Source organism: Berghia stephanieae, chromosome 4 (genome assembly GCF_034508935.2).
Source record: "Berghia stephanieae isolate SIO BIC M18660-M18661 chromosome 4, UCSD_Bste_1.3, whole genome shotgun sequence".
NCBI classification, from domain to species: domain Eukaryota; kingdom Metazoa; phylum Mollusca; class Gastropoda; order Nudibranchia; family Aeolidiidae; genus Berghia; species Berghia stephanieae.
The window spans coordinates 92,013,147-92,025,646 of NC_088363.1; the positions used below are offsets into that span (position 1 = coordinate 92,013,147).

The window sequence follows — 12,500 nt, forward strand, 5'->3', positions numbered from 1 at the left end:
TATTTTTTTGTAAATCAAATTGAAGATTTCACTATCTTTCATTTGTATTTATGTATTTAAAGGGCAACTAGATTGTTAACCTGGTCGAGTTCTTTGTACGTTGGTTTTTGTCCCTTCGCTAGATCGGGAAACTCGTTTTGGTAGATCTCATTCCAAGGTCTCAGGGGGTTATCGATTTCCCGTACTTTTTGCCATTCTTTGAATTCGTCGGTTTCGCTTTTAATCTGATGACCAAAAAAAAAACAACAAACAAAAAGAGTACTAGTATGAAGAGAAAATGTTATTTGCAAATGAGTGGAAAAAACAAACTAAAAAACAACAAAAAACAACAACGATTAGTGACATGGTATATAGAATTTCTTATGAACTAATTGATTACGTTTTGTTTTATAAGAAGTGATAGACAATGGGCGAGTCTTCATTTGAGTCTTGAGTTTGCCATTGTAGATGTCCCAGCAAGGTGATTCCTCAGATTTGATTTGGGATTTTGAAAAGTAAAAGCGATATTCCAAAGATCTTCATTAATTTCCATTTAACTTCCCCGTTTGTTTGAATAGGTATAGATAGTATGCGCTTGGTTTAGAAGCTCACAACATTGCCATCCGGAAGTATAACGGACCAACACACAAAACTCTGTGTAACAATGAACTTTTATAGTCTGGATAATATAGTTTAGTGAGAATTACTCAAAAACGTGGATGGCAAAAGAAAAATAACAAAGACCCGAGTGACGTCAACTTCATTCTATCTATATAATTGTAGTTGCCTCAATTAACCGGATATTTTACATAGAAAGAGGTTTTTAATCAAACAAATGTAATGAATAGGAAACAACTGCGTAATTGTTTTGGTATGTGTAGGAATGACAGAATTATGTCCCTTGTATTGTTACCAAGTCTTGAAGAGTGAAAGCCCTTGATTTTTTTCTTTTGTACCTTCCTTCCTGTCCTTTTTGTTGTCGCCCGGAATGGCGTTACTGGACATGGTATTCAATATGACCACTATACAACTCTATAGATAGCATGATGTTGACGTCACTCGGGTCTTTGTCATTGTTTTTTGCCATCCGCGTTTATAAGTAATTCTCACCAAACTGTATTACCAGACTATAAACGTTCAAGGTTACACCGAGTTTCTCATGTTGGTCCGTTATAATTCCGGGTGGCAATGTTGTGATGTTCTTAGCTAAGCGCATACTAACTATAATATCGTTCGTCTTGACATTAATCTGTGCCAAACATACCTCATTTGTGAAGAGGGAGACAACGATGGTCAGTATCAGAGATATTCCAAAAGCTGCACAAGATCCAGAAAGGACGGCGTAGTTCTCAGCCGTATTTGCCAAGAATTTGCCAAGGCCGCCGTCAAACGTTGATGCCACTGACAGGTTGGCTATGATGCCGCTGGCAAACCCACAAAGACTCCCTTTTGGAAACAAATAATAATATAAACACTGCAATTATCCTGTGATCATATTGTCACTGCTGTATGTTATTTATTTGCTACTATTTCTACCACTGCTATTATTACTAAAGCTTTGAAAGTGCTTTGAGAACGTTGAGTGGATATTGCGTTATATAAATGTTCAAGATTTTTTTACTACTACTACTACTACTACTACTACTACTACTACTACTACTACTACTACTACTACTACTACTACTACTACTAACTACTACTACTACTAACTATACTACTACTACTACTACTACTACTACTACCTACTACACACTACTACTACTACTACTACTACATACTACTACTACTACTACATACTACTACTACTACTACTACTATACTACTAACTTACTACTACAAACTACTACTACTAATACTACTACTACTACTAAACTACTACTACTACTACTACTACTACTACTACTACTACTACTATACTACTACTACTACTTACATACTATACATACTACTACTTACTAACTACCTACTACTATACTACTACTACTACTACTACTACCTACTACTACTACTACTACAATACTAACTACTACTACTACTACTAATACTACTACTACTACTAACTACTACTATACTACTACTACTATACATACTACTATACTACTACTACTACTACTACTACTACTACTACTACTAACTACTACTACATACTACTACTACTACTACATACTATACTATCTACTACGACTACTACTACTACTATACACTACTACTACTACTACTACTATACTAATAATACTACGACTACTACTATTTACTACCACTACTACTACTAACTACTACTACTACTACTACTACTACTACTACTACTACTACTACTACTACTACTACTACTACTCACCAAAAATGACGCCTTTTCCAGTTGTTTTGGACCACAGAATTGACAACAACAAAGGGGGGAAACTCGGCGTCGTAAGAATGAACCCACAGAGAGTAACGTAGTTCAGGTCTACACCAGAAACCATAACAATTAGCCCAACTGGTAGCAAAGAGATGGTCACCCAAAGAATACACCAAGATTTAAAAACAGCCATCGAGTCTAAGTATGCGCGGTAATCTCCGTGGTGAGGGCAGCTGGAGCAAAATGATGTTCAAAATTCGAATATGATTGACCAGTAGTTTTTGAAAATCCGTTATCATTCATTATTTTGTCATTTGAGATACTGAGGCTTATTTCCTGTAACATTTCTTTTTGGGCCTCTTTTATACTTTGATTATTTTACTTCGATTTGATATTCACTAATGAAAATTTTTTGTGTCATTTGTTTGATTTAGTAAATCCGCCCAGTCGTAACCAGGATTGTTCTGCTGAATGTCGTAAAATTATATGACTCTTAATGTTTCTGAAAATTTTCTTGGTCTGTGTCGCACAATTCTGCTTGTCTACCATTTTAGAAATTTACAAAAGCCAAGAAATTTTTTTCCATAATAATAGGGAGTCTCTAAATGTTGCCACAGTCAGCACATTCAATAATCATGGCTAGTTGAATTAACCAAACATTATTTTTATCCCGTTTCCTTTACTGTTGATTACCAGTTACCCCTTCACACATCTGAATCAAGTGAGACATTGTTTTTCGACACTCGCCTTCGGATCGGAAGGTCCTGAGTTCGAGTCCATCTCTGAGTCGCGCATAGTTGAGTCCTTGGAAAAGACTTTTTACTCACATTCTCTCACCATACTCAGGTGTAAAATGAGTACCTGGCCGTTAACAGCATTGTCTGTCTGAAATAAGTGTAGCATTCCTAAGATGTGTGAAGTCTTGTCCTGCATATTTTGTGTTGCTGTTGACTAGGGACCCCTTGTAAAGAGTTTTGAACCAGTTTAGTGGATATTGCTCTATGTAAATGCTCTATTAAAAAAAATATGTATCCACACCTTCCAAAAACCAGACAAACGTCCCCTTTTTTATAAAAAAAAAAATGAATGTATGATACCTACTTGTAAACACATTGTTTGTTGTCATTTGCGTGCTCCCTGAGTCGTATTAAATCCTTTTCACACAATTCACAGTTGGACGCCTTTGGACACTCGCAGTACTTGTTGGTGCTGCTGGAGTGGTGGTCATTCAGCTGGGTCTCAGAATGACTGTCTTTGGATTTTTGCTCACCACACAGAATACATCGGCGCGAATTTCCAACATCTCTGTGGACAAGAAGTGAAACTTTTTTTTTCAATTTTAGGCCAAATAAAAATATATGGAATATACAGTTTGGAATGACTGTTTGATAAAATATGCCATGTTTTAAAATTGATTCTTACACCTAAACATTCAGAGCAATGGTTGTCTTAGCACCTCAAATTACAGACAATGCTATATTTTGTGTTGGCATGACGTCTGTGTAAAAATGAAAGCATCATAATGCAAACCATCACGTTTTGATGGAAACTAAGACCGACACAATTTTTTCGGAAGTTAGTACCATGATTGTTTTGCATATTTGAATTAACAATTCAAAAAAATTAACAACAAAAAGACAATGAATAATGGTTTTTCTATATTTTACTTGAGTTTACTTCACCACATACTTATAAGGTTTGAGATGTGTCTGATAAATGTCATAGACGATGATAGATGATATGGCCATGACCTCTCCTGACCCAGACGACATGACTGCCATGATGATCATGGTCAGAGCCATGTAACTCCCAACTGTACCCAGCAATCTCTGTGCCATGAATACAACTACCAGGCCTGATGTGGAGAGAATGATAATTACGATATCAATGATTTCACCATTCACTAAGTTACATAAAGTATTACAAATACACAACATATTATGAGGTTCTTGAAACTTTAAAAGATAAAAAACAAAAACTTAGTTTTCCACTTGTTAAACTCTGGTGCTCTCCGTAATAAAATCAGAATTAAGGGGTACAATGTTTACAACTCATATGTTATGTTTTCCCTGCGCTATGTACCTGTCACTAGGATAGGCGTAATTTGTGTAAATTACAAAAGTCAAACTTACAGAAAAATGGTAACTTAAGGAATCCTTCACCTTACAACATATAATTAAAAATTGCACCCCTTTGTAACAGCACCATTAGATCCCGTCGCCTAGGCATTCCGTGAAGGATTATATATATGTTGGTTTTTTTCATGTCAATAAGAATCACCCATGTTGTCCAAAGTAACAAAACACAACGATTACAAAATACCCAGTTAAAATGATATCTCATAAAGGTCTTCGAAACTTAAGGTCTATCGTTTAATTTCTTGGGTTTTAACACCTATCCCATTTCGAATTGAAAATATACTAGAAGTTATGCTTCTATATTCTTTCATTTGACGCAAAAATCGCTTTTACCGCTATCAATATCAGGGTTTTCAAGGGGTAAGGTGTCGTTGTTCGACAGCATTGCCAAGTACCCCAACCCCATTGTTGTTCCAATAGTGGATGGGATTGCAAACCACATGTAAGTAGCCGCTAAGAAGCCCAGCACACCCTGCACCGGTTTTGCTGCGATACGACTCTGCCATGAGGCCTGGTCGCAGAAAGTGATGGAAGCGGTTGCAAAGTATCCTTGGACGGCCCATATAATTGCCCCCTCGGACCAAAACGTGATAAAACTCCTGAAATGAAGAGAAAGGAGACATGATTTGATTCATTTTTAAAATGGTTATGGTAATTTAGGTAATGAATTGAAAATAAATCTTAATAATGGTGATAATAATAGATAATAATAATACTAATAATGATAATCATGACAATGATACTGATAATTTAGTAATAATAGAATCATTAACATCCATGCTAATTTCTCATAGCACAAACTACTCCTCCGGTATAAAACAATGCACTTTATATTTTGGGAATATACCAAAAAAAAAAAAAAAAAAAAGAAAAAAAAAAGAACTAAAAACTCCAAAGTAACATGTTTGGCTACTCGGACGAAATGTTCAATTTTTACCCATCCTCATTCGTTGACGGCCCAACCAGACAAGAAACTCTCTTGTACAGGAAATCGATCGAGTTGGAGGTACCAAAGCCCTCGCCACTGTAGAACATGGTGACAATGAATGATATGAGGCAGATAAAGATGATGGCTGCATTGAAGTAGGACACGTAAAAGGTTGATCCAAGCCCTCCTATAAAGGAATAACTGCCTGAAATAAACAAACATATAAATTAATCAGTTTGATAGATGATTAGGTACTTTGTGATAAATTTGAGTCCTGTCCAAAAGGTTAAGATAGAAACCATGATATCATCCGAATCAACAGATCAATGGCGCTGAAGGGATTTTTAGACTTTAGGTTTAGGCATCGGAATTGGTTTGATAACTTTTTTTTTTGAACTCTTGCCTTTGAAATTTGGAAATCGTTCCCAAGGCTACGCTACCTTAGGATCTTGTTCGAAATTCCAATCGTTGGAATTCATAATATTATTATGATCTTAACTTAACCAGACAAGAAACTCTCTTGTACAGGAAATCGATCGAGTTGGATGTTCCAAAGCCCTCGCCACTGTAGAACATGGTGATAATGAATGATGTACGGTAAATAAAGATGATGGCTGCATTGAAGTAGGACACGTAAAAGGTTGATCCAAGCCCTCCTATAAAGGAATAACTACACGAAGTTAAGAATGTTAAACATTACGAGATATTTATGGTTAGCGATTTCAGATTATGGATTCATCTTAAATTGAGGTGGTTAAAAGTGACGTCTTTTTGAGAAAAGAAGAAAAGTTAGATTGTCATCATTAAGATTGTGTTTTCAATATATGAATGTAAAGGTCTATCCTTATGATCTGTATATACAAAAGACATATTTCGAATGAGTGTAATCTCAAAGTAAAAGCTTATTGACCTGCTTGTGCTCACCAAACAATGTCGCCATGATCATAACGCAATACTCCACGTTAGCGTCTTTAACAAGCGCTTGCAGCAAGGCGACGGATGCCGTCAACAAGCAGGTGGTCACCATCAGATTCATCAAGAGGGCGAAAAAGCAAAACACTAAATGAGCGGTCCGTCCAAACCTGGCATAGATGACCTGGAAAGAAAGGAAAGAGAACCCAAAATATCGTAGTAATGATGACAATCACATCGTTGTACTCTTACATAACACGTTGTTTTGTCTTTTGGGAAGAAAACTTCAATCTGATATTTTGGATGGATCGAGATAACTCTAAACTACAATTTTCGAACCTGAGATTTCAAAGCTAAATTGATAAAGGCGTTTTGTTCCGAGTACGACAAAACCATCATCATCATCATCATCATCATCATCATCATCATCATCATCATCATCATCATCATCATCATCATCATCAATAACAACCTTATTACCACCACCAACATCACCATCACCACTACTATATATCAACACCATCACCACCACCAACACAGCCACCACCACCACCACCAACAACAACAACAACAACAACAAAAACAACAACAACAAGAACACCACCACCACCAACAACAACAACAACAACACAACCACCATCCCCACCACCACCACCACCACCACCACCACCACCAACAACAACAACAACAACCACAACACCACCACCACCACAACTACCATAACCACCACCACCACCAACAACAACAACAACATCACCACAACTACCATAACCACCACCACACCAAACAACAACAACAACACCACCACCACAACTACCATAACCACCACCACCACCAAAACAACAACAACATACACACACCACCACCACCACCACCAACAACAACAACAACACCACCACCACCAACAACAACAACATCACCACCACCACCACCACCACCACCACCACCACCAACAACAACACCACCACCACAACTACCATAACCACCACCACCACCAACAACAACAACAACATCACCACCACAACTACCATAACCACCACCACCACCAACAACAACAACAACACCACCACCACAACTACCATAACCACCACCACCACCACCTTAATCCCCACCACAACCACCAACACGATTAACCCCAACAGCACCTTCACGTTTCATCACCGTAATAATAATAACAAAAGTAGTAAAAGGTGCCAGCCAAATTTACCTGCAAAAACGTCTTGGCGCCTGGTGCACGAGTTTTGAATTGCACAGATAACACTGGAAACAAAATCATGTTGATGACAGCACATGTCGTGTACCAAAATGCCCCAGCAATTCCATTCTGTTGATGCAGAGGTCAGACGGGAAAAGCAACTTAAGGCTAGAAAACAAGCAATTCTAATAGATTGTGGTGGTCCCGTTTGCTAAGTTGGTAGAACTCTCGCAGAGGGACCGATATTGATCTGGAGTGCAGACGAGATTTATTTTTTTCTCACCCCCCCCCCCACCCCTTGTCTAGTCAGCAGTGATTGGGTATCTGGGTCTGTTAGATCTGACAGAAAGTACTTAGTGACAGACTAACGTCATATCCCAATTGTTATAGTCCGTTTCACGCTAGAGAAAACGGGATAAACTCCGGCTCCATGGATCAATGGCTCTGAAGGACTACTAATAGTTTAAAGAAAGACTTGAGCCTATTGTTATTGACAGAATATTATTTACTTTTTCCAGCATTGGTTGGGTAGTTGGGACTGTTTGATCTGGTTGTAAGTATTTTACGATAGACTAGCGTCCTATCTAAAGGATAGCAAACAAATGCAAATGTCCTTTTCATGTGATAGAAACGGGATAAAAATCTGGATCAGTGCCCTGAATGGACCCAACTAACCATTCACTACTGCGGGGATAAGTGGGTCAGAAAATATCTCGACTTCAGCCGGTTCGATCTCGCTATCTCTCTCCTCTTTCTGTGTGAAGCGAGTGTTCTACCCACTGAACTCTGAGAACCCCTTTAGTGTAATATCAAAAGCTTTGGATGGAATGTGATGCTGCTTCCATTTTTAAAAAACCGTAATCTATAATCATGATGAAAAATGAAGTATAGTTTTACGAATTGCATTTGATATCTTTTCCATGCCATGTAAGGAGGAACTCGGTGAATTAATTTATCTGTGTCTTTTAAACTACACATGCCTTTGATTACATTCGAAAATGTAACTTTCCCATTCTATATTCTACTAATGGTAGCTGGTTCAATTAATAAGCTCGCAAATTCAGCCTGGCCTGCAAAGAAAACAGCCATTAAGCAACTCACGTACGTTTAATCACTTATATCTAATCTTTTACAGAGATGCTTTGGCTAGACCAGATAAATAACATCCATGGCTGCCGAAAAACAAATCATATGTGGTGCCAGTGGTATTATCATGTGTCTATGAACAATAAAAACAAATCATATGTGGTGCCAGTTGTATTATCATGTGTCTATGAACAATAAAAACAAATCATATGTGGTGCCAGTGGTATTATCATGTGTCTATGAACAATAAAAACAAATCATATGTGGTGCCAGTGGTATTATCATGTGTCTATGAACAATAAAAACAAATCATATGTGGTGCCAGTGGTATTATCATGTGTCTATGAACAATAAAACAAATCATATGTGGTGCCAGTGGTATTATCATGTGTCTATGAACAATAAAAACAAATCATATGTGGTGCCAGTGGTATTATCATGTGTCTATGAACAATAAAAACAAATCATATGTGGTGCCAGTGGTATTATCATGTGTCTATGAACAATAAAAACAAATCATATGTGGTGCCAGTGGTATTATCATGTGTCTATGAACAATAAAAACAAATCATATGTGGTGCCAGTGGTATTATCATGTGTCTATGAACAATAAAAACAAATCATATGTGGTGCCAGTGGTATTATCATGTGTCTATGAACAATAAAAACAAATCATATGTGGTGCCAGTGGTATTATCATGTGTCTATGAACAATAAAACAAATCATATGTGGTGCCAGTGGTATTATCATGTGTCTATGAAAATAAAATACAAATCATATGTGGTGCCAGTGGTATTATCATGTGTCTATGAACAATAAAATAAAATGAATAAAGATAATACGCATTAGAAATAAAAAAGCATAAAGAAATAAAATATAACAAACAAGGAGAAAAAATCTATCTTCTGGGCCTATCTCAAGAAAGATCCGAGATAACAGAGACGTAGTGCAGCGTTGATAAGTGAACAATATAAGGGGTTTACAGATCAAGGATAAAACGAGATGCCACTGCCCGGAGGCCTCAACCCCAGGCCCTTTACGTGTTAGTGCAATGCCTCGTTCATTAATCAATCTCGTATATTAGTACATACAGAATACTGACCCCCCCCCCCCCCGCGCCCTTTACCGCCATTCTTTCATCTTTACCCGTCTTTAAGCATTAAAATTGAGTACAGTCAGGAATCAGTCAGTCAGTCGGTCGTCATTTCAAAGAGGGGATGTTGAGGTCTGGTTGTTAATGAGGACTCTACTTAAAGAGGTAATGTTGGCGGTCATGCATGGTAAACGAATGATTCAATCAACAGGTTGGACACCCGGTTACCCAAGCATCTATCTAGACCATAGCAATGTAGAGTGTATAGATAGCATTGATCTAGACCCTCTAAAATAGATCAGATTCTCAGACTAAGCGAGAGTCGATAATGAAGTACCCCGTTTTCTTTGCCGTGGGGCCAAGCAGGTCTGCTTTACTGTACTATGAAAAAACACATTTTAAAAATCTTGACCGGAAAACTTGTCCTTCAAATGTCGATTGATGAAAATGCCAAGACATTCAAAAACTCTTCAACATGGGAATTCAAAAAGCCCCAGGTTTGAGAATATTTCATATAATTTTATAATAATTTTGATGATGATTCTACTCGATCAATAATATTTAGAAGGACGAGTTTTCAGGTCAAAATGTTAAAAACGTGTTTTTTTTTTTTAAAGAAACAAAAAATGCTTTTTTTTTTATGATGACAAGAATTTGTTTACTTCAAATAGACGTCTAGCGATGAATTGAGATTCATCTCAACTTGTGAAAAATATTAAAAGCCGAGGCTTATTTAAAATTTCAAGTTTAATAACTTTTGACACAAACTGAGACCATCTTATCTCAGTGGTATAGGATGTAAACATTTATGACAAAAAATAAAGAGGTGTTATGCTGTACGACAGCTGATAATCGGGAAAGAAAGGAAGGGTATGTTGATAACTGCTCTGGTCTGGCTTATGTGATCATCCATCTTATCGGAATGAACAAAAATATTCTGTCGTCGGAGCGATTTTACATTAAAAAGAAATGAAACAAAACATAAATATGTAGAGCAGTGCCGGAAAATATAATAAAAACAGATAAATTTTGTCTTAAAAAATAGTTGTCTCCCGTGACCAGTAGTCAGGGTCAGAACACGAGACAACCTCCTCAAAACGTGCATCTGCATATTATTGAAAATTCAAAATACAAATGTGTTGATATCAATTTGGTCAGGATGTGTAAGAGGATGCGTAATCGGCAATGGGCTTACTCAAACCCACTCTATCTAGGCAATGGAGCATCCCTTGGGCTTACTCAAACCCACTCTATCTAGGCAACGGAGCATCCCTTGGGCTTACTCAAACCCACTCTATCTAGGCAATGGAGCATCCCTTGGGCTTACTCAAACCCACTCTATCTAGGCAATGGAGCATCCCTTGGGCTTACTCAAACCCACTCTATCTAGGCAATGGAGCATCCCTTGGGCTTACTCAAACCCACTCTATCTAGGCATGGAGCATCCCTTGGGCTTACTCAAACCCACTCTATCTAGGCAATGGAGCATCCCTTGGGCTTACTCAAACCCACTCTATCTAGGCAATGGAGCATCCCTTGGGCTTACTCAAACCCACTCTATCTAGGCAATGGAGCATCCCTTGGGCTTACTCAAACCCACTCTATCTAGGCAATGGAGCATCCCTTGGGCTTACTCAAACCCACTCTATCTAGGCATGGAGCATCCCTTGGGCTTACTCAAACCCACTCTATCTAGGCAATGGAGCATCCCTTGGGCTTACTCAAACCCACTCTATCTAGGCAATGGAGCATCCCTTGGGCTTACTCAAACCCACTCTATCTAGCAATGGAGCATCCCTTGGGCTTACTCAAACCCACTCTATCTAGGCAATGGAGCATCCCTTGGGCTTACTCAAACCCACTCTATCTAGGCAATGGAGCATCCCTTTGGGCTTACTCAAACCCACTCTATCTAGGAAATGGAGCATCCCTTGGGCTTACTCAAACCCACTCTATCTAGGCAATGGAGCATCCCTTGGGCTTACTCAAACCCACTCTATCTAGGCAATGGAGCATCCCTTGGGCTTACTCAAACCCACTCTATCTAGGCAATGGAGCATCCCTTGGGCTTACTCAAACCCACTCTATCTAGGCAATGGAGCATCCCTTGGGCTTACTCAAACCCACTCTATCTAGGCAATGGAGCATCCCTTGGGCTTACTCAAACCCACTCTATCTAGGCAATGGAACATCCCTTGGGCTTACTCAAACCCACTCTATCTAGGCAATGGAGCATCCCTTGGGCTTACTCAAACCCACTCTATCTAGGCAATGGAGCATCCCTTGGGCTTACTCAAACCCACTCTATCTAGGCAATGGAGCATCCCTTGGGCTTACTCAAACCCACTCTATCTAGGCAATGGAGCATCCCTTGGGCTTACTCAAACCCACTCTATCTAGGCAACGGAGCATCCCTTGGGCTTACTCAAACCCACTCTATCTAGGCAATGGAGCATCCCTTGGGCTTACTCAAACCCACTCTATCTAGGCAATGGAGCATCCCTTGGGCTTACTCAAACCCACTCTATCTAGGCAATAGGGCGAGAGAATGTGAGTAAAGAGCCTTTTCCAATTACTCAACTAGCGCCGAGCCCGAGGCTCAGCATCCCTTGGGCTTACTCAAACCCACTCTATCTAGGCAATGGAGCATCCCTTGGGCTTACTCAAACCCACTCTATCTAGGCAATACGGTGAGAGAATGTGAGTAAAGAGCCTTTTCAAATTACTCAACTATGCGCCGAGCCGAGGCTCAGCATCCCTTGGGCTTACTCAAACCCACTCTATCTAGGCAATGGAGCATCCCTTGGGCTTACTCAAACCCACTCTATCT

The 12,500-nt window shown here is 38.8% G+C and overlaps 1 protein-coding gene across 1 annotated transcript in view; it reads right to left on the reverse strand.

Moving 5' to 3' along the window:
- Window positions 1-12,500, reverse strand: part of LOC144971887 (uncharacterized) — a 35,544-nt gene that overhangs the window by 8,618 nt on the left and 14,426 nt on the right. Inside the window, exons 5-13 of the mRNA XM_078912961.1 lie at window positions 7,503-7,619; window positions 6,308-6,479; window positions 5,393-5,588; window positions 4,789-5,054; window positions 4,007-4,172; window positions 3,419-3,622; window positions 2,318-2,550; window positions 1,244-1,425; window positions 81-224 (exon numbers count right to left, since the gene is read on the reverse strand). Coding sequence (XP_078769087.1) covers window positions 81-224; window positions 1,244-1,425; window positions 2,318-2,550; window positions 3,419-3,622; window positions 4,007-4,172; window positions 4,789-5,054; window positions 5,393-5,588; window positions 6,308-6,479; window positions 7,503-7,619 — 1,680 coding nt within the window. The remainder of the gene's footprint in view (window positions 1-80; window positions 225-1,243; window positions 1,426-2,317; window positions 2,551-3,418; window positions 3,623-4,006; window positions 4,173-4,788; window positions 5,055-5,392; window positions 5,589-6,307; window positions 6,480-7,502; window positions 7,620-12,500) is intronic.